Source organism: Puma concolor, chromosome E4 (assembly GCF_028749965.1).
Source record: "Puma concolor isolate L17-30 chromosome E4, mPumCon1.1.hap2, whole genome shotgun sequence".
Taxonomy (NCBI): Eukaryota; Metazoa; Chordata; class Mammalia; order Carnivora; family Felidae; genus Puma; species Puma concolor.
The window spans coordinates 25759313-25778291 of NC_141683.1; the positions used below are offsets into that span (position 1 = coordinate 25759313).

General features: G+C 50.6%; 1 protein-coding gene across 6 annotated transcripts in view; it reads left to right on the plus strand.

Annotated features, from left to right (window-relative positions):
* Positions 1–308: 308 nt before the first annotated feature.
* Positions 309–18979, plus strand: part of RAB7B (RAB7B, member RAS oncogene family) — a 28313-nt gene continuing 9642 nt past the window's right edge. The window contains exons 1-5 of one of the 6 annotated variants that reach the window (XM_086694524.1): positions 309–772; positions 8328–8528; positions 11778–11846; positions 12585–12711; positions 13461–13676. In XM_086694524.1, coding sequence (XP_086550650.1) covers positions 11794–11846; positions 12585–12711; positions 13461–13676 — 396 coding nt within the window. In that variant the 5' untranslated portion in view covers positions 309–772; positions 8328–8528; positions 11778–11793. The other 5 variants (XM_086694523.1, XM_086694527.1, XM_086694525.1 and 2 more) reach the window with 5 other exon arrangements.

Consider the following 18979-nt stretch of genomic DNA (forward strand, 5'->3'; position numbering starts at 1 on the left):
TCTCCTCTATCTCCTTCACCTAGGACGTGAGGAGCATCTGCATGGTATGGAGACAACCCCCACATCGATCTTTTCAGGTAGACAGTTTGCAAATCTCCAACCTCTTCCAATGAACAGTTCTTTCTTTCTTTGTTTCTCATCCTGCCCTGTCCACCCAGAGCTGTAGCCCTACAACGCATCCATGCACCCGGCAAATATTTCTGGAGCCCTAACTTGGCCTAGGTTCCCTTCCCTAAGGGGGAATTTTTAAAAAATTCCTGAATCTGAAGCTTGTTTTTAACATGTTATTGGGAAGTTCAGTTCAAAGGAAGCAAGAGAGGGAAAAGGGAAGTGAGGAAGAGAGAGAAGGGAAATAAATGCAAGGAGGTGACTTTCCAAATCGATACAGATTTGCGGCCAGCACAGCGGTTGCTGGGCTCCCCAGGGCACCTCCTCGAGCAAGGCCATGTGCCCCGGGGACAGCTCAGAATGGTCCCATGACAAGGTGGTGGGCGGCAGGTGAGTGTGAACTGTCTGCCGATTTCTTCTTTCTCCTGCTCTGTCGGTCAGAGTCTTGCCCGTGGGCGCTGAGCCCCTGCACTTCCCATGTGTGTTCCTGGCCTCTCCAGGAGGCTGCTGGGAAGCCAGAACCTCTGCGAATCCACCAGCCCCGGCGCCAGCTTCTTCTCCGCTGGTGCCCTGCTTGCAGGTGCCCGGATCCCTGGTGGTAGCGCTCTTGGATGTGAGACCAGGAAAACAGCATGAGCCTTCGCCAGGATTGCTGAAGCCCGAAGTCAGATGAGGGGCTGGGGCTGGGTGGAGTGATGGGGGCCAGGGCCAAGCACCGAGCATGTGCCAGGCACGACAGCTGTGGTCTGGGACAGAAGCATGAACATGACAGGTAGAGTTTGTAGTGAAGAGATAGTGGACACAGTGCCATGAAAAACCAGATTGAAATCTCAGTCCTGTGGGTGGTCAGGCCTGGCTCGGAGCCTCTTTTGTGCACGTCAGCACCTCTTTCCCCATCTAGGGTGAGCCCCGCCCTCGGGCCACTTCTCATATGGAACTTGACCCGCTCCTGCTCCTCCGCTTATCACAATCTGCACGTTTGTCTCTTGTGCATCCTTCAAGCTCCAGTTCAAATCCCTTCTTTCCAATCCCTCCTTTTCCTCCTCCAGATCTTCTAAATCCTCACAACCTTGTAGTTGCATTTCTCACATCGTTATTGGCACCGTCTTATTTCACTGATTACTGCAAGTGTCCACCTCGTGTCCCCAAAGGGTGGGACGCACTCAGATTATTGGATGAATGCGTGCAAGAGGGGAAGAAGGAAGGAAGTTCCGCGAATGCCGCGTCAGGGCCTCCCCCACGAGGGAGAGGCAGGCTGCCGTTTTCCACAAAGCATGTGTCAGAGGAAGAGAAGGGAAGTCGCTGACTCTTGACCCATTCAGACAGAGGAGATGGGGACTGAAGCCTGGGGCGGGGGGTGGGGGGGCTTTCAAAGGTGTTAAGGGTACTTCTGCAAACATCCTTTAAAACCAGAAGTCTCGGGGGCGCCTGGGTGGCGCAGTCGGTTAAGCGTCCGACTTCAGCCAGGTCACGATCTCGCGGTCCGCGAGTTTGAGCCCCGCGTCAGGCTCTGGGCTGATGGCTCAGAGCCTGGAGCCTGTTTCTGATTCTGTGTCTCCCTCTCTCTCTGCCCCTCCCCCGTTCATGCTCTGTCTCTCTCTGTCCCAAAAATAAATAAACGTTGAAAAAAAAAATAAAAAAATAAAAAAATCTTTATAAAAAAAAAAAAAAAAAAACAGAAGTCTCAGGCCTGTGTTCGGAGGCTATAAGGACTAGGCGAGGGTAGTTCCTTTCCCTTCCCCAAGAGTGCCCACAGCACCAGACCCCTGGCTGGTGACTTCTCCCTGTCCTCTGCAAGGGGCTCAAATTAGCCTCTACAGCTTTGTAGGGGTTTGTCTCCATTCATTCTCTCCCTCTCCCTCCCTCTCCCTCATTCCCTCCTTCTCTCTCTCTCTCTCTCTCTCACACACACACACACACACACACACACACATTCATCTAAAACCTGGTCTCGGGGGGCCTGGGTGACTCAGCCAGTTGAGCATCCAACTCTTGATTTCAGCTCAGGTCACGATCTCATGATCTCACTGACAGCACAGAGCTTGCTTGGGATTCTCTCTCTGTCTCTGTCTCTCTCTCTCTCTCTCTCTCTGTCTCTCTCTCTCAAAATGAATAAATAAACATTAAAAAAATAAATAAAATAAAACCTGGTCTCAGAAAAGTAGAAGAATATGGGAGGGGATCCGATTCTAAGGGCGACAATTTAAAAACAAATCGGCCGTCCTAAACCAGTGGTTATCTGACGGTGGGCTGGTGCACCCTCTCCCAAGTAAGCAAAGAATAATATTCTAGGAAAACATGCCCTGGAGTTCTTCCAGCTCGGCGCGGCCTGGTCAGCGGGCGCCTCACAGACATCATCGTGCCCCGCTCCGGGCACCTGCGAATCGGAGCAGGGGAGTGAGCGTCACCTGGAGCTTTTGTTTCACTGACACCTCCTTACCGAGGTCTGTCCCTGGCACCGCGTGTGGCCGAGCGTGGGGTTCAAGGTTACTCGCTCTGCCCTTGAGGGATGTCTGGTCCCACTGACCAGACAGGCGTAGACAATAGCCATGAGACAGCACCAGAGACTCAAACATGAGGAAATGCTTGCTGACAGTGAAAGTGGTTAAGGGAGTGGACCACCAAGGGGGAAAGGCCCCTCTCAGAAGGAACATGGGGATGGAGGGCTGAATCCAGTGCATTACAAGCCTTAAGGGGAGCCCTTGGGATCTGGTAACCCATTTCATTCGGGCTCATCTGCACTCACTTTATTTCCAAAAAAGAAAAAAAAAACCCTCACTTTATTCCCCTTTTATCTGCCAGCCATTGTTACTTGGGGCATGGTTCCAGGCACCTCAAAGGGATATGAAACTCAGCCTTATGCTCACGCTGCTGAAAATCACTGTAGTCTCTTAAGAACTTCAGGCCGAGCCACACGTTTTCATCCGAGAGGACGGGGAGATGCCAGGACTTGTCTCCCGTCTCACAAGACTGGGTGTGTGTGTGTGTGTGTGTGTGTGTGTGTGTGTGTGTGTGTGTGTTGGTGGCAGTGTGCTATGATGCGGTGTGTGTACAGTATTAGGGTCGGAACAAGGCATGAGGACCTTCTCCCCACCAGGCTGGTGGTGGCACCGAATCTAATGCACATGTGGGTCTAACGCCTCAACAAACAAAAGGTTCCCTTCACTGGGTGGCCTCCAGCGGCCCAGGCAGAAGTCCCGAAAACCAGCTGGAGGCTTTGCGTGGTGCCCCCAAACCTGCGTGCCGCCTTGCAGGCTGTGACCCACACACTTCCACGCCTCGAACCTTCCACTCCTCGTTCCCCTGGGGCCAGCTTCCCAGGAAACCCAATTCTCACAGAGGTGCCTAATCGAGTGAGCTCTGAAGCCAAGCTTCCCATTCCACCCCACCCCCTCCACCCACACAGCTGAGCTCACCCGGCCCAGCCTCTTTTGCAACTTTCCCAAGTCTGTGCACGAGAGGGAGAGGAGGAAAACAGAAGGAAGTAGCTTGGCCTCAATAAGCTCTTCTGCTCCAGAGCCTTTTTCCTCTGAACCGGCTGAGACCTTTGCTCTAAGAGGAGACTCCCAGACTCCAAGAGAGAGAGAACGGCCCGCCTGCCCTCAGGGGAGGCCAGATGCTAAGCAGCCACAGCTGTAAGTGCCTTGAAAGTTTTTCTCAGTTCTTCGGTCTGTCCCAGCAAGCCCTAGAGGTATTTGGGTTTGGGGAGGGAGGTGGGGAATGGAGGCAGAGATGAGGCTTAGAATCTGGCAGCCGCGGGGCTTAGATCCAACCCGAACCCCCCTCCCCACCCCACTGCCCACCAGGGAAACTCCCAGGGCATGGCAGCGAGCCAGATGGAAGGGACTTCCCCGCCCAGCCCAGCCCAGCCTGGGTTGCTGGGGCCCAGGCTCCCGGCTCTGCACGGGCCAACAGTCTTAGCGGGAGGACACTGCCACTGGCTCAGCAGAGGAAGGCCAGCCAGCACCCGAGGTCGCCTTGCCACATCGACAGGGCACCTCCTTGGGTGGAACCCGTTGGCCAAAGCGTCTCATTGGGGAAGGAGAAACTCCTAGAGTAGAAAAGTGTCCTTTTGTTCTAAATCATAAGTATGTCTCCTGGCACAGCTCTGCTGTGCTAGGCAAGCCAGTCAACAGAGTTGGACAGATCTGGGTTCTAGTCTCAGCTTGCCACTAACTAGCTGTTCTTGACTCAGGAATCCACTGGACTGTGATGGCATTTTATAACCTGCAGGGTGCCCTAGAATTGCCAGGCAGCGTGCATTTATAAAAATAACTTCTCTGAGCTCGTCAGTCAATGCCCCACCACACAAGTCCCATGGAAATAGTAACTTGTCTGTACCCTCAGACCTACATAGTGCGGACTCATAGTAGGCATATAGTACCCATGCTGGATGGATGGACGGACGGATGGATACATGGATGGATAGACAGGTGGATGAATGGATAGGTGGATGGATAGATGGGGATGAATGAATGACTGTTTATTGAAGATTCAATATTCCCAGCATGGGTCAGGCTTTACGGAGGGATAGAGAGGTGGGAGGCACTTTCTTGTCCTCTGGGCACTGAGAGTCTACTTGGGGAGACAGGACAAATACTTCCAAAGAACTTAAAGGACACGAGCGCTGAGCCTCCTGAAACCAGAGCTATGGACACACGGCCTGGAGGGGAGCAGGTCTAGACCTGCTAGGATTTAGGAGGGCAAGGCAGAATCGTGAGCCTTCCCACAGGGCAATAAAGCTTCGTGCTCCATAGATCATTTATTTTCAAAGACAAACTTTATTCCCACGACTGTAAATCCCATTATTTTTAGAGTGGATGCATTTGTCGTTTTCCAAGACGTGGTAGCAGGGAGTAGAGGCACTGAAAGTGGGGTCGATGGGAGCAAAGCGGGGAGACTGCCTGCCTCAGGATTCTCATCTGCCCCTGCTCACTGGTCTCCCTCATCCTTCTTCCTTGTCAGCAGAAATGACACCTCGCCTTACCAGCGAGGCCGAAGATTGTACCTGGGTCCCAGTTGGGGCCAGTGGGGGAGGGAGAGAAGGGAAGTAGTATGGTGAGAGCAGACCAAGTCCAAGGGCTCGTGTAAGACTGGCCCCCAAACCCTAGGGTGGTGTGCGTGTGACTGTGTGTGTGCGTGCACGCACGTGTGTGTGCCCAGGGGCATCAACCCAGGCTTTCTTGCTCCTAGGGACTGAGCTACACTGTAACTTTGGCAGGTGGGCAGGACCAGGGCTCCAGTCTTAGAAGGACTACCAGGCAACAAGGGGAGAGGAGTTAGTCACATGCAGTGGGGGCCGAGTCGCCTGCAGATTCTGGTCTGGGTGGATCGGGGCTGGCTGAAAGCAGGGCCCTGCGTTCCAAGCCTGCTTGTCACTGTTATTTAACAGTAGAGGGTGGTGACTCAGCCTGGCCTCTAAGAGGATGCCCTGGTTTGAAGCATCTGAGGTACCTGGGTGGGCGGGAGGAGGCTTAAAAAGACAGCTATGGCCGAAGTCCGGCCAAGGGCAGGGCCCAGAGACGTGGGAAGGGACTTCAGCCACCGTCTGAAACCTACACATGCCTCCTTGGTGAGCCCAACCGGTGTCTGCCACCAAGCTGCCTTCCCTCGCCGGTGACACAGTTCTGGACACCCCCTTGTTGCTGCTAGGGGGCAAGGGACCCCTAGGGGGTCCTGGGACCCAAGGGCCAGGCTATTTTAAGTAGCAGCCTCAGCAAATCCTTCCCCTTCTGAGAGTCTGCAGTAGGGGCAGGGGATCTGCAGCAGCAGCATGCTGGAAGGGCACATCCAGGGGAAGGGGACTAGGGTGGTAGTGGGGTAAAGGGAGCTCAGAGTCAAGGCCAAGGTGAGTCACAAGGATCCGAAGAAAGAGTCAAGAAACACCAAGGAGAAGACATTAAACCTCAGAAGGGCTGGCATGTGGCAGAGGAAGATTGCATGTTCTCTGTGGCCCCAGGAGAAACCCACCCCTAGTGGACGGAAGAAGCTCTATGGTAGCAGATGCAGCGTCGTCTTTCCATGAACGAGGTCGAGATGGCTCAAGCCCCGGGTGGGGGATCGGAGAAGATGATCTTTGGGGTTCCTCCTACAGCGTGCTGGAGCAGGCTCCACACTGGTAGCTTGAAATCCGCCACGGTGGGAGTATCTACCCCACAGAAAGTGGCAGGTGCTACCAATCAGATCTCTGCCCCGCCCCCATGCAACTAGTAACCATTCATCTGGGTCTTCCCCCATTGGAGGAGCCTTTTGTGCTATCAGAAATGACATGTGCCCCCCTGCAGAATAAGCCACAGCCACAAGTGATGCCCACTTCACCCATGAGGGAGCCGACTCACCAAGGTCAAGCAACTCACCCAAGGTCACAAATGTATGGAGGTAGAATAAGAACGCTGACTCCAAAACTCATGATCACTCCCTGGTACGAGATGACCTCCCTCTCCTGCCCCAGACACCAAAGTGATTTGTCTTGTCAGGACATCACACTCAGATGACTTGGGGTTGTCATCCACCCATGTGCTCTTTTTAAAGGAACTTTAGGGGTGCCCGGGTGGCTCAGTCGATTCAGCGTCCAACTTTGGCTCAGATCATGATCTCGTGGTTCACGAGTTCAAGCCCGGCGTCAGGCTCTGTGCTGACAGCTCAGAGCCTGGAGCCTGCTCCCCCGCTCACTCTCCGTCTCTCTCTCTCTCAAAAATAAATAAACATTAAAAAATAAATAAATAAATGTTAAGTTTCTTTAAGTACATTTGATACTGTTTCATTACGTAACGACTAAGCCTTGTGTGACAAATGTTAACACAAGACATATATAAAATAAAACAATAGCCCCTAGCTTCTCATCTACCTTTCCCTACCTCCTATTAATCATTTAATGTGTATCTATCCACAACTTTCTGTGTATGCAGGACAAGCACAAATAGGATATTAACTATGCAGCCACACAAGCAAGGCTGTTGTTTGCTTTTACGCAATCGAGATCGTGCTGTACAAAACGTTCAGGGATGTTCTCTTTTACTTAAATTATTATCACTTTTTTTCTACTTCATTACTCCACTCTTTGTTTTTCTTGAGCGTTTACATGTTTATTTATTTATTTTGAGAGAGAAGAAGAGCGAGTGGGGAGGGGCTGAGAGAGTGGGGGAGGGAGAAAGAACCCCCAGCAGGCTCCGTGCTGTCAGCGCAGAGCCCCGTGCAGCCTCCATCTCACAAACCGTGAGATCATGACCTGAGCTGACATCAAGAGTTGGATGCTTAACCGACTGAGCCACCCAGGCGCCCCACTTCACTCTTTTTAAAGCCAGCTGGTATCCCAGAATCCGAATGGATCATAATTTATGTAGAGGATCTCCTATTGATGGACATTCGGGTTACGACAATGTTCTCCAGCAATCGTCTTTGTACAAAGGTATGTTTGAGCATAGGTGCGTTCTGAGGGTAGATGCCTAAAATTAGACTGTGGCCCGTGCGTATCGAACTTTGCTACTGTCAACTTTCCCTCCAAAAAAGGCTGTGCTATTCATAGCCTATCAGCAATACATATTAGTGCTTACCCTATACACTTGCCAACACCATCAGTCTTTTTAATTTGTGCCACTCTCTGGAGGTAAAAAAAAAATGGTATTTTTAAACTTTGTATGTCTCTAAAAATTAGTAAGGTTGAGTATCTTTTCGAAGCTGATGGCTTTTCATTCATAAGACTTCTGGGTTGCTTATTCATATTCCTTGCCCACTGTTATGTTGTATATTATCTTTGATTATCTGCAGAGAGCTTCCCAGGTAGTGGATATTGATCCTCTGTTATATGCACACTCTCTACCCGCCCCGCCCTCACCCCACTTCCCCTTCATAAGCACGTTGGCCGCGCTGTCCCGCGTCAAGCCCACGCCACCCAGCCCCGGAGCCTCTCTGACAGGGGCACCTGGTGGCAGGTGTGTGATCGTCATCCTAGTTTTACGGAAGAGACAGTAGAATGAGCAGGTGAGGGTGTGGTCTGCGGAGTTAGGCCTGGATTCCAAACCTAGCTCCTAATCCGGGTCCTACCACTTCTAGGCTGTGTTTTTAGAGAGAAACAATTAACTCCCCTAGACACCTGGTTCTTGAGTGGTAAAATAGAGACCTATGGTGTCAGTCGGGCAAGCTCGTTTTGTGTGCTAACAATCGTCATAAAACAGCTAACATTTCTTTCTTTTTTTTTTTAATTTTTGTTCATTTTTGAGAGAGAGCAAGTGGGGGAGAGGCAGAGAGAGGGAGACAGAGAATTTGAAGCCGGCTCTGTGCTGACAGCAGCGAGCTCGAGGTGGGACTGGAACTCACGAACTACAAGACCATGATCTGAGCCGAAGTCGGACACCCAACCGACTGAGCCACGCAAGTGCCCCCGAAAGAGCTAACATCTCTTGAACCTTTAATTGCGGCCGGTAAATATATTATAATAATGTATTCATTCATTTAACCTCACAATGATATGCATATTTTTGTTTGCACATTCACAAAGTCCTCTATGCAATGCTGGGTGGAAAACATGTTAGAGGATAGCGTGAGCATAGATATGACTCCAGCATGGCAGCTTGTGTGTGAACACATTCCCCTCCAACTAAGCTGGCCAAATCTTGACCTTGGTGGTCAATCCTCACACGACAGCTCTTGTTCCACAGACCCGTTCCCTCGGCTCCCGTTCGTACCTCTTGTCACTTTGGCCACCTTTCTCTCCATCTCCTCCAACTCTGCTAGGGTTTTGTCGGGGCTCACCAAACGGGAGCCCAGCACCCCAGATCCTATGCGCACAGATTCCATGGGCTCAAACTCAAGAGGTCAGGAGGCAACGCGGCACAGAGGAGCCTCCTCGGGCCTTCCATGCAAACGCTGGCTCATCTCTGTACTACCTGTATGGCCTTGGATGAGATATGAATGACTTGGCTTCTCTGAGTCTCAAGACTCATCTCGTAAGGCGACTGGGAGGGTTCTCGAAGCAATCAGAGGACGCAGAGCAGCCCCTGCAGTGGGGCTGTCAGTGCTGATTCCTTCCCCACTAGTCCCTGCCTCCCTTTGGTCCTGACTCCCTTTCTAAGGGCACCGCATTGGCTTTTAAAACTAGGTTGGAATCGTGTACCAAAGCCATTAGGAAAGAGCTCACCATGGCTCCCACTCCCATTCTGAGCAGTAACTGATGCTTGAAGACATGTACCTTTCACAAGCTTCTGAGCCACTTCTCCCTTGGCTGGTTTCCCTGTGGGCAGGGACACCCAAGACAAAATGCCAGCCCTGGATAATACCTTGAATTATCTTCCTCTGCCTGTCTGGAGCAAAGAGAATGGTTGCTGAATGAATGAGAGGACCGAGTCCTTGGTTGGACCTCCAAGACCCACCTTAAATCTTACCTCTTCTCCCTGCTTTCCTATCTCCATACCCTTCGCTTCACCCTTCCAAACCATCCACCCTCTCCATTCACCTGTTCTCAGGGTTTTGATTACTTCATCCCCTCCCTCTGAAATATCACCGCCCGCACAACCACATGTCTCCTTCTTTCAAGGCTTCTCTCCCACCCCTGAATTCCCCCAGCACTTTCTCTGTGCCTCTGTTGGGACACTTTATGCTTTGTCTTTGGTGTAATCACTCAGCCTGTGCCTTCTCCCATGATGACTCCTTAGGGTGGTTTCCTATTTGGTCCATTTTTGTGCTCGTGCTTGTGTCTAGTGCAGGGCTTTGGAATGCAGTAACCGTGTCGGGATTTTTTGAAGGACTGTCGCAGATTACCACGAAGAGGTCTTGCCCATCATGCCAAGCCAGCCCTCCTGGGTTACCGCAGAAGGTCCAGTGACACCAGCTCTGGCTCTTCGGACAAACAGCTCTGAGCCGAGCCTCAAATCACCCTGGGGCCACGACATGGCTCGTGGAGAGGCACTAACAGCCCTACGTCCCTGGGGCCTAGGCACCCCCGGGCAAGGCCCTTGTGGCCAGTGAGTTAGAGCTCCAGTTGATAAAGTATTTTTCAACCAGAAGGGACCTTGAGTCTTTGGTGCCCAACTTGCTCATTCTCTAGTTGGAAAGCCAAGACTCAGAGAGGGGAAGTAAATGATCCAACGTCACACGGTGGCAACGTGAGAGAATTAGAACCAAGGCCTCAGAACGTCCGTTTTTTAGCTTTTTCCAGGACCCCAAGGAAACTCAAACTGGCCTTTTTGACACCTCAGCCAGGCTGAGTCAGATCAAGGTTTGCTCAGCATGCCTACCTGCTCCAAGTCTGGAGCACTCAGGAGTTGGGAACTGTATACACATACATACGCGTGTAAGGGTAGAGCCAAAGAGCCAGTTAAGCACAATCCCCTGCAACAGTTTTGCCTTCGCTTGTTGAAAAATAGTAATAATATGGGGCGCTCAGTTGGTTGAGCGTCTGACTTCGGTTCAGGTCATGATCTCACAGTTCGTGGGTTTGAGCCCCGCATCAGGCTCTATGCTGACAGCTCAGGGCCTGGAGCCTGCTTCGGATTCTGTGTCTCCCTCTTTCTCTACCCCTCCCACACTCATTCTCTCTCTCTCTCTCTCTCTCTCTCTCTCTCAAAAGTGAATAAACATCAAAAAAACCTTTTTAAATAATCAATATGTACATGTATATGTAAAATCCATACATGCATATATACATGTTTCTTTCTTATAGGAAAGAAACATATTATTTCTTACAGGAACAATACTTGTTTCACATGTGTGTTATTTAAAAATGGAACATACTAAAAAGCACAGAGAACAAATGTTAAATTGTATAATTTCCCTACCACGCAGAATCAACCACTTAAGTTTGTTGTATATTTATTCCTAGGCTTTTTCCTATGCAAGCAGGAACGCATTTTCATATTTGTGATGGTATCGTATATACAGTGCAGTGTCTTGTCTTCTTTTAGACCCTATGGCATAAGCATTTTCCCACATTAGTATGATAGTCTCCAAAAGTCCATGTTAATAGTCTATTGTGTGCCATGATTTATTTAACCACTTCTTTGTTGTTGGATGTTTATAAATAATACTGTGAAGAACATTCTTGAACCTGAATCTTTGCCTGCATCTCAGATTATTTCCCCAGGACAAATTCCTAGAAGTGGACGGCAGGAACATTTTTAAGGCTCTCAATGCTTGCTGCCAAGTAGCTTTCCAGAAACATGTACCAATTATACCCCCACCAGCTGCATTCAAGAGAGCCTTTTGATTCTGTGATTGCAGCAACACCTCGGGCTGGGGGAGGGGCGCTGTCCCATCCAGAGCCTCTCGGGCAGTCCTGACAATGGACCCCTTGTCCTGCCCCCATCTCCTCTTCCCGCACTGCCCTCCACCCCTGGCTGCTGGTTTGACCGTCCTCGAGGCCTCTGTTCAACCCCGTGCGGTCTTCTTGGCGCTCCAGTCTGCCTCCAAGAACAGGGTTGGTGATGCTGAAGAGTGAGAGATGTGCCTGTCCTGTGGGGCCACCACACTTCCAGCCTTGGGGAGGCCCCGAGGGGAAGCTGAGGGAGGGCGGCAGCATTGCTGGTCCCCTATCTCCTTTGGAGAACGGCCCCACCTGAGTCCCGGGCCCAGAGCAGTGATCTGCACATCAAGGAAGGGAAAGTAGAGGCCAGCCTCAGTGACAATGGCCACATGGGACTCTGGCCAGCATGCAGATGACTTCTGTTTCCCTACAGGCTCCGAAGCCCCTCCATGAATCCCCGGAAGAAGGTGGACCTGAAACTCATCATCATCGGAGCCCTGGGGTGAGTAAGCCAAGATCAGCTCAGGGTGTGGGGATTGGGAAGCAGCCCCCTACCCAAGGGCAGTGAGGCCTCCTGCATATTTCCCACCGGCCATGGGTCTCTCTCTGATTCAGAATGGCACCAGGGAGGAGAGATGGGCAAAAGAGGCTGGGAGTCGGGCTGTCTGGTTACTGGTCCCAGGTCTGCCCTAATTCTGCAGTGACTAGCTATGTGGATTAGACAAGCCACTTGGCATCCGTCTGTCCTCCCACCTCTGTCAAATATAGGAAAGACCTGACCTGTGGGATGCTCCACTCTCTGCAAACTTCTCTCCTCATTCGGACTGGTCCCTACTTCTAATGTTTATTCATTTTGGAGAGAGACAGAGACAGAGCACCAGCGGGGGAAGGGAAGAGAGGGAGACACAGAATCGGAAGCAGACTCCAGGCTCCTAGCTGTCAGCACAGAGCCCAACATGGGGCTCGAACCCACGAACCATGAGATCATGACCTGAGCCGAAGTCCGACACTTAACCAACTGAGCCGCCCAGGCGTCCCGGACTGGTCCTTACTTCTAGAGTCCATTCCCTGATCCCTTACTGCTCACTGTGGTCCTTGGACTGCAAATGTTAGAAATTCAGAATCACAGAGAGGTGGCAGTGAGAGGCGCATGGCAAGATTCTGAGAACAGTCCGGGTGTGTGTGTGTGTGTGTGTGTGTGTGTGTGTGTTGTTCACATGTGTTTGGGTTTTTTCTTCAGTGTGGGAAAGACCTCCCTCCTCCACCAGTATGTGCACAAGACGTTTTACGAGGACTACCAGACCACACTGGGGGCCAGCATCCTCTCCAAGATTATCATACTGGATGACACAACTTTGAAGCTACAGGTAAGCTGCTCTGCCTCTCCCTCTTCAGCCTGCGTACCTGAAATCATCCCACATTCCCTAGATGGCCACTCGCACAGCCGTGTGCACCAAGAACTACAATGGTCTAGAGCAGAGATAAGCAAACTTCAATTCATGGGCCAGATGTGCTCCACCACCTGTTTTTACAAATAAAGTTTTATTAGAACACAGCCATGCCCATTTGTTTACTTATGGTCTATGACTGTTTTTGCACTACAAAGGCAGAGCTGAGTAGCTGCAACAGACAGTTAGGTCTACAAAGCCTAAAATATTTACTACGTGACCCTTCAAGGAAAAAGAAATGCTGATCCCTGATCTGGGGCGGGGGGCAGGGGTGGGGAGGAAGGGCTAATCCAGATGTTGGGAGGCCTTATTCCTAGTCGCAGGTTCACTGGAAAAGTTGGTAAGTGAACTTGGGCAAGTCATTCCCAGGGTCCAAATCTATCAGGTGAGAATAACAGTGAGAATAACTGTGCCTGTCTTGATGGCCCAGGGGGAACGTGAGAGCTCAGATGTTAAGTGCTCTTGGGTTGCTAAATGACAGTGTGAAGATACTGTCACGAACACGGGCAACAGGGTTGAGTTGCCCGTGCTTGAAAGGACCACAAGCACCTGTGCCAGGGCTGTCTGCTTCCTGCCCACAAAAGGACACTTTGACATCATGGCACCCAGCTGGGCCTACCTCCAGGCACTCATCACAGCCCAATGGGGCGGCTGCTCTTCCCCTCCAGATCTGGGACACGGGTGGACAGGAGCGGTTTCGCTCCATGGTGTCTACATTCTACAAAGGCTCCGATGGCTGCATCCTGGCTTTCGATGTCACCGACCTGGAGTCTTTTGAAGCATTGGATACCTGGCGGGGTGACGTCCTGGCCAAAACGATTCCGATGGAACCGTCCTACCCCATGGTGGTGCTGGGAAACAAGATTGATCTCGCAGACCGGCAGGTACCAGTCATGCTTTCGTTCATCCACCAAACATTACGTGAGCACCTACTCTGTGCCAGGCACTGTGGTCGTTCCCACACATAGGGAGCTGAATCAGGCACAGTCCTTACTTTAAGAATGTTGCAGCCTAGTAGTGCATACAGACACTTTAAAAACGCTTATGATACATTACGGTAAATAAAATGACGGAGATATACCTTGGATATTTGGCAACCACAGGGAAAGGGCATTTACTCAAACCCAGAATATAAGAAGGGCTTCCTAGGGGAGGTGGGTTCCAGGCTGAAGAAACAGCATGAGCAAAGGCAAGAAATAGCATGCTGTGACTTGAGAAGTGAAAGCAATTTTGTCTAGAGACAGGGAGTGGAGGAATTAAGGCATCAGCGGTAGGCAGGTGGAATTTGAATTTACCTGTAAAACAGTATTTCTACCCAGGGTCAGGTAGGGGATCACAGTTATCAATTCTTGAATCTGTAAGTTTTCTGGGAAAGTAGTAATATATCTTTTTATTACCATGGGCATATATTGGATTATCTGGCTATGCAATGGCAAGCGGTCTGCTCCATGGCTGCAGGGACCCCACTCGTGTAGGTATTTACCACTGCAGTAGCATTGATTAGAGCTCTTTCCTTATTGCCTACCAATGAGAAAACAATAGAGGCAGACTTAATTTGCAAAAGATGCTCTTGTGCCAAACAAAGCTAAAATGACACCGAAAAGAACCATTTGAACAAGATTGTCTTAGTGTTTCGTGTAGAGAAAAGGAATGAGGAACCGAGCCATCATATTTGAACTATGTTTTCACAATGGTTCAAATAGAGAAAAGTAATAGAACTGAGGCATCATTTGGAATGATGGATGGATGGATGGATGGGTGGGTGGATGGATGGATGGATGGACGGATGCATGCATGAGATTCTGACTTTTTCTCAGTGAAATCAGAGGCACCATCTTCTGTTGCGCAGGAAGTGAAAGAGGCCCAAGTAGAAGTCTAGAAGTCTCAAGACTCATAGTGAAGCTCTGCCATTTACTCTGGAGAGCAATCAAGGACAGAGACAAGAACAGATGGGTGACTCTAGGGGCTCAGCTGAAGGAGGAGACCAGGAGTTGGAGCTGGTGTCTGGATTGTTTTTCCCCAGCAGCCATGTATGGGGTGAGAGCCAGGAACAAGGGACCTGGGACTAAGGTTCTTCCAGACGAGGGTAGCTGAAGAGTAGAGGTGTGGGGGCACTGACAAGCCACCCAGGAAAGAAGAGAGCCAGGGGAAGGTTTGGAGGAACGGCAGCTAGCTGCAGTGTCCAAGGCAGAAGGGCAGGACAGAAGGAGTGAGGACAGGAGGAGGTGGAAGGGAAGGAGACTGGGTCACAGAATGGGAGACCAGATTCGATATTTGACAGAGGTCCCGGGTCAGGCCCTGGGAAGAAGAAACTGAAGTGGAGAAAAGATGCATTCTGTTGGAGGGGCAGGGGAGGCTACCTTGAGAGGTGGAGACAGCAGGATGAGCACGGAAACGAGCAGGATGGAAAGAGCCGGTGATAACTCGAGGGGTGGAGGGAACCATCCACGCCTCAGGGGAGGAGCTTTGCTCTGCAGAAAGAGAGGAAGAATAGAGATTTGAAGGCAGCAGTGAAGCCCCAGCCAAGCTCATCATCTCTGGGGTCTGCCACCAGAGAGGGCGACAGGGGGAACAGAGACTCCAGGAAAAGCCAGGGCTCGGCCAAGACGGGGAGGTGACAGAGGGCCCTGGAGGAGGGAAGCAAGGGGAGTTCGTCCTTCCACAGGGCAGCCCCGGGACGGGCACTGGTAGAGTAGGCATCAGCAGAGGTGGGGAAAATGCTAAGCAATAATGAAATGAGGGCAGGGAAGTAGACAGGAGGAACCGTGAGTGAGGAGAGGTGACGCCGGGACACCACTGCCCTCCAATGTCCTTGTTTTGCCCCAGCTTAACAGAGGGCTTGGGGAACAGAGAAGGCCAGCCGGGAGGCACGCTCTGGGCTCACTTGAACAGAGGTGAGCGCATACGAGCCTAGCTGAGAGCTACCTGAAGGAGCGCCTTCTCTGGGCTCCAGTCCGTGCTTGCCCTGGGCCAGCTCCAGGGTCCTCGTCTGTGAGGTGCAGACCAGACACAGATTCCATGAAGTGGCTGGGGACTTGAAGGAAATGATGGCTATGAAGCATTTGGCAAACTTAGCCCACGGAAACCATCGTTACCTTCCCTCTTACGTTTTCCAAGGGATGAGCTGGGAAAACACAGGAGTTTTTCTCACTTAATAAAAAGGAGATAAATGTTTAAAAGTCTACTGCTAGATTTAGGATGAGTAAAAAGTTCTGGAGTTGGATGGGGATGATGGCAACACAACAACGGGAATATGCTTTAATGCCACCAAACTGTGCACTTAAGCATAGTTAAAATGGCAAATCCTGTGTTTATGTAGGTTTTAGAACAATAATATATATGTATATATCTCACCAGAATGATTTTAAAGAAATTGCTGACTTTGATTTTTTAAAATCCCTATTCCTTCTACAGAAGGCAATAGTGAAAAAATACTAGTTTGCTAGAAAGAACAGTTCTGCAAATACCTACGCCATGAGGGATTTATTCACTAGGATGTGAATCCTTTGCTCTATGTTCAGGAAGGCAGTTTCTGACTGATCACTGATTCATAACATGGGGATTACATTTTCCGAAATAAGTCTCAGTTATTTTTGGTAGTGGTTTCAGATGTATTTGACACACTAATGTTAACATTCATACAATTGATCGCTTAAAATGCATATGAGATGCAAAGACATCATAAATAAAATTATGCGAATTGAGCTAGTTTTGTCAAACATTTGGCCTCTGATGAACAAGCAGATAACAGGAGGAGCAAAATGTTAATAGTATATATCGTCAGCCCAAAGCAAAATTAACAGAAGGAAAGCTTTCAAAAATTTCCTATTTCCCAAGTCCCCAAGTACCGCACCCTGAGTTTATTTCCACAGTCAGAGCCTAAATTATAAAGAGCTATTATTTTATAAATAAAGAAAGAACAAGATGACTGAGACAATGACGAAATTGTAACAAGAATTGGAAGCAAATAGTGAAAAGCGCTGTCTGGGTGGCTTTCTTCCCAGGCCCGCTTGCTGGGGTTCAGTTTGGGAGAGGAGAAGGGGGCATACAAAAAGAATGTTAATTTGCAACATAATCTCAACTGACATTTTGGAGCGCGACTTAATCATTCCATATAAACCCAACAGAGAAAGATCGGGGACAAATGAGATAAAACATCTGTCACAACCAGGCACCAGACAGGCCCAGTCACTGTCCAGTGGGAGAGAAGGGAGCCGAGATCAGCGGGTTGCAGGTGCAGCCTTGTCCCCCCAGCTCGGTTGCCGGGTGACCTTGGGCGCTAATCCGGGCATCTGCTTCTCATGCCATGAAGTATAAAAGATCTCCCTACATCCTGGAGAAGCAGAGTCCTTTGGCTTCTTTTCACTTGACTATGGTTTTTACTGCAACCCCAGAACATCAGTGGTGTGCTCAGCAAAATGCTCATCACCTGGTGGGGGTGGAGGGTGGGCAGGGGGAAGGCACAGTGAAAAGCCTGAGTCCAGTCCTCACACTTAAGGACTTTAAAAGATAGGAAGCCCTTTGCATTTCTAAGGCCCCGTCAAGGTACAGCGTGTTAATTTCTAATACTTATTTATTTGTGGGTTACCCTTGGCGCTTCCTCCAAAGAGTTCAGAATGTTCCTGAGCTGTGAACCTTCTTGCCTGCTCACCAGGCCTTGGGCATCTGTGCTCCATGGAAGGGAGCAGTCCTGGCCAATTCTGGACCCCTCCCCGTAAAGGCAGGAAGGTCTTGGAGATCAGAGGCCGAGACTAAAAGGCCTGGGGTTTCCCCCCAGAACCCAGGCACGGGGTATGGAGGTGTCAGCTAGTTCCCCAAAGGGCAGGCTGCTTAGTCGACCTAAGGGGCTGCACCCTCCAGTCTCCCAAGGCGAGCCTCCCAGTGCCAGGCAATACTGGTGTCAACAGAGGCTCTGTGGGAGGCCACCATGAGCCTCCGGTGCTGCCGCCACTCCTGAGACCAGGGAGCCGAGACAGTCACTCGTCCTTTAATCGCAATGAGGTAGTCATCCTTAAGACCTGCAGGAGGGAGGCATTCTCTGATTGCCCCCTGGCTGTGCTGTCTTCTGGGAGAGGGGCAGAATGTCCTTTCTTCATGATAAAAAAAAAAAAACCCTGGCTCCCTTAAGCACAATGAAATCATGACTACAAAGTACCAAACACAGCCAATGTTCCATATATGGCCATTTCCTCCTCCCTGAAATAATTCATTAGGGATTAAAGTCAATGGTTCCAATTGTCTTTGGAAGTAACTCCCAGGGCTCTCAGGAGTTTTCCAAACCAGCACGATCAAACTCTGATCAGCCATTTGCATTCGGGTAGAGATGTGCTCATTCTGCCTGTACTGAGTGGCCCACACTGCCAGGCCAAGAGCTGAGGAGACCGTGAGCCTGAGCTCAAGGAATCAATGGTCCAGTGGGAGAGGGAGAAAGGATACTGTTCTCCTGCAGTGCCCTGCAGAGGGCAGTGCCCATGCCACAGGAGCTCTGAGCTGGACTGCATTGCAGCTCTGCCTTTCTCAGCTGTGTGATCTGAGGCAAATCGCTGAACCTCTCTGAGCCTCAGTGTTCCGATCTCTAAATTGAGCCGATAAGACCCATCTCACAGGGTCATTGGGAGGATTGAATGAGTGAAGATGACAAGATATCTAACACGGTATCTGGCTTATCAACTGTTCCTTGGACTCTACCCTGGGGAAGGAGGGTTAGCAAGGACCTGAGTCTCTGCTCAGCAACAGACCTCCTGGGCATGGGCCCTGGTGAGCCAGCCCAGGGGAAGGAAGCCCTCCACCCCGGCTAGTGCCTATCATGTTTATCTTACAAAGAGACTGAAGAAGGAGCCTTAGGAAAGCAGCATATAGTACATTGGGCTCTCGTTCTGCCGAGCCTGTGTTCAAATCCTGCTCAACCCCACACACTCTGAGCACGTTTATATTCTCCAGTCCTCAGTTTCCTCATCTGGAAAACAGAGCTCACAAAAGCCCACCTCATAGATTTACGTTAAGAAATACGCATGTGAGGGGCTCCCGGGTCGGTTAAGCGTCCGACTTCAGCTCAGGTCATGATCTCGCGGTTCATGGGTTCGAGCCCCGCATCGGGCTCTGTGCCGACAGCTCGGAGCCCGGAACCTGCTTCGGATTCTATGTCCCATTCTCTCTCTGCCCCTCCCCAACTCGTGCTCTGTTTCTC